Here is a 3,811-nt window from a genome sequence, read left to right as displayed (position 1 = left end):
CTGGCTCAGCGTCAACTTTGACTACTAATAATGTCTTACTGTGTCTATTGACGGGGTGAAATTTGTTTATATTTGCATTTTGTTTCTCTCCCCTGGCTACTGCATTTGACCTCACATCACAGATTAAGGTAACGAAAATGCAAAAGCTAGAGGCTAATTGAAAAAAAAAAATGATAACAGACTAAAAGGAAATCAAGGCACATTTGATGCTGTCTCAAAACTGTTGTAGTGTCTAACTACATTCATGTTGACAGTGAAGCAAACTTTTAGTCTGTGATTTACTAAATTGTTGTGCATATAAAAAACATGAAAACCAGATGGCACATGCAAAAATAAATTAATAAAGATTTTTAAATCTGCTGTGTCTACTGAGGATTCTGTATTCCAGATATAGAACCTGAAGATAGCGCCTCTTCGCAGGTTTCTCCTAATGAATATGCCATTCGGGGCATGTAGAATAAAGGACAACGTCATTGCAAATGAATTAAACAGTGCTTGCAAAATGAATTATCACCTCTGAAAACTTCAGAAAAGGTGTGCAAATTAATACCACATTAGATTAAGAGCACAAAATCATATCTGAATGTAACATATGTTGTCATATTACCACTTAAATCACTGATCTGCATGTGCAAAAATACCAAATACTTTTAGGTAAAACTTAAATTGAAATAAAGCAAGTGCATGTGCGACTATTTGTGTTATTTTTACCCCTAGTATAGCTATAATGCTTACACAAAATTTGATTGACTGCAGAAGCCAATTAGTACATTTTATTTGGGATCTTGGTAAATTGTGGCCTTAATGAATAATATAATTTATGCAAACTATGACTCCTTTCGTTTCTCTTTCAGGACGACTATAGGTTTGCTTCTGTTCTAGAATGTGAGTTATTTCTGCTGAGGCAGCAGGCTTTTATTTACTGCTGTATTACAAAGCTTGTTTATCAGCTGCTGTGTTTTATTGATATTTAACTTAGCAGGAGATGGGTTTCAGTAAGGACTGCTGTACCGATTCAACCGATTTGCCTCTTGATAATTTAAAAAACTCACCAGCTAGCGCATATCTGACGGCAAATAGTTAGATTCACACATAATGAAACCAAAATAACCTTTGCGTGCAGTGAGCCAGACGATTAGCGGGTTGTCTTGTTATGATCCTCTCAATGACATTTTAAAAAAAGAATGTTATATTGGTTTGCAGTGATCGAGGAGTAAATAATAGCAGATGTGTTGATTTTGGGTGAATCGAGCATTTAGAACAAAAATCAATCTAAAGCATCCAGACTGCTGAGGCGCGATTTTGCGACCCTCTTCAAATTCGGATCCGTTTAAACGAGCAATTGAATGATGATGAATTAAAGTTTTTAAGATTATAATAACAGGTTTATTGCAATATAAAAATCAGTGTCAATAAAGTGTTTATCGTCAAAGCCGCTCACCCTGAGTTTCCAGGTTCTCGCACAGCTCCGACTTGGCTTCTCCGTTGGGCCGCAGGCTGGCCTTGGGGTTGAACTTGTTAGACATGGTGGCGGCAGTGACCACAGCTTTTAGGCTGCGAGTGCTGCGTTTGGCCACATTCTGCTCCGGGTGGAAGAGCACCACATAGACCTTCGGCATGTAGAGCATCCCCAGAGACACAGACGCGCTCAGACTCACCGAGATGGTCAGCGTGGTCGTTTGTATGTACATCTGCCAAGCAAAAAAAAAAAAAAAAACACAGCAGGTGAAAATTAGAAATCGTTGAAAACAAAGCCATCGCTGCACGCCATACTGGGTCATAATTGGTCAATCATGGCTTTCTGTTGCCAAATATGTCTGTATAATAAAACTGTATATTTTGCTGTTGCCCTGGGCAACCGATACCCAGCAGTGTGCTAGTTTTATATCACACCGCAGTCTATTTCTTCCCACATAATCAAATAATTTCCACTGAAATCGATATTTTCAGTCCATTTATTTACTTATTTGATAGGCACGGAATAATGTAAGGGATAATGCAGGTTATTATTGCAAACTAAAGCCCTTCAGGATGGCACAATAGCCTGTTGGGAGTGTATTATGCAATAATGAAGACTTGTTCGTATGACCTGGGACCTTCATCTCACGAGGGCTTGTTGACACAATAAACCCCTGATCTAACTGACACAGTCAATATGTCAAATCTCAACTGAGAGTCATAACCTCGTGACTCAACATGCCCAAAGCAACAAGCATCATCACCACATTCGAATATGCGCAATTCTCTACTACATAATATGCAAATGACTACAATGTCAGAATACACTGTATTCATGATTCATGACAGACAGCTGAGATTATAAAGTGTTTAAATCAAGGTTATTACAGTTAACTAAATCTAAAACCATCAAAACAGCATCTTCTTTTCAGAAATCTTATTTTAGCTAGTTTACAAGGGAAACATTTTTTTTATTTTCATTTAAAGAACTAATATTTATAAAATAAAAAATACAAATACAAATGAAAAACACTCAACAAATTACTAAAACTACTATTCAAAATTAAATTTAAAAAACAAAACAAAACAGAAAATATGCACACACTCCAAATGAAAAACTACGAGATGAATGCTTATTTTTTTCTAATAGACTTTATAATATAGAGCGGGCTCTAAAGAGAAAATTAATTAAAAAAATGTTTGAATTAAAAAAAATGTACAACGTATTGTGAAATTCGAATTATTGAAAGATAAAGTTTGAAATACAAAAATGATATTACATTTAACAATGATAATAATATTGCTATTTTAAGTCATATAAATAATAAAAAATTTGATTAAAATGCTATATAATGAATGATTATAATATTTAAAACTATTTTCATTCTCAGGTTTTTGGACTCCATCCACTGTATATAACGAGCAGCTGTGAGCATGATTATCCGGCATGATGCCACAAAAAGAGAAACCAAATGACTGATAAAACTGTTGTGTCATTTGTCTTGGCTAGTTAGCACAGAAACTGGGATTAGCTTGCAAGTGATTGCTTTTCATCGCTGGACGCTTTGTCGAGTTGTGCCTGTGTGGGACATGGTGTAAGGCACTATTACCTAAATAATGAGAAGGTGATTGTGATTATTTTTAACCAACCAGTGTTTGTGACATGTTTTCAGTGGCACACAAACAGGCACACACCCCAGCACTAATGGCTCCAGCCACTCCATGGCACTGCTGCGAACCCCCTGCTGTTGCTTTAGAACGCTGCTGTGTGTTTTGGCTCTGGCGGACGTGACCTCGGTTCTGGCTCCTCTGTGCGCTGTGATTAAGTGTGACTCACTGCTGTGATCTCCATCCAGAGGGACTGACTGGAAAGTAGTTTCAGCACAAGTCGACAGGAAGGGTTAGGACCACATCAGCTGTGCTGGGGCTCTTCTCGAAGAAGAGACAGATGGCTACCACCCAACACTGGCCACTACAGACAATCAGCAAAAGTGTGCCATTGAAATATAGTGTGGTATCTTTAAAAATAGGTCCTTATTTGGTAGCCCCGACACCAGTTGCCACCAGTTGTTGTTTCCACCATTAAATAACCATTAAAAGCCAACATAAATTATTAAAATAATACCTGAAAATATTTATTTTGTATTGCTAAAAGTTTTTTATGACTAAATGCAATATAAAATATGTGCAAATAAAAGAAAAACAACAACATAGTAAATAAAATTTGACTACTGTCAAACGATTAATCGTGATTAATCGCATACAAAATAAACGTTTTCGGAATATATGTGTGATCTGTGTAAAATTATTATTAGACTCACATACTCACAAAATATATATATTTTTAATTATT

General features: G+C 36.3%; 1 protein-coding gene across 1 annotated transcript in view; it reads right to left on the bottom strand.

Moving 5' to 3' along the window:
- Positions 1 to 204: 204 nt before the first annotated feature.
- The window catches only part of LOC122342837 (metabotropic glutamate receptor 4-like), a 36,221-nt gene continuing 32,614 nt past the window's right edge, over positions 205 to 3,811 (bottom strand). Inside the window, exon 6 of the mRNA XM_043236976.1 lies at positions 205 to 1,691. Coding sequence (XP_043092911.1) covers positions 1,428 to 1,691 — 264 coding nt within the window. The 3' untranslated portion in view covers positions 205 to 1,427. The remainder of the gene's footprint in view (positions 1,692 to 3,811) is intronic.

This window comes from Puntigrus tetrazona, chromosome 4 (assembly GCF_018831695.1).
Source record: "Puntigrus tetrazona isolate hp1 chromosome 4, ASM1883169v1, whole genome shotgun sequence".
Lineage (NCBI taxonomy): Eukaryota > Metazoa > Chordata > Actinopteri > Cypriniformes > Cyprinidae > Puntigrus > Puntigrus tetrazona.
This window is presented reverse-complemented; position numbering and strand designations above follow the sequence as displayed.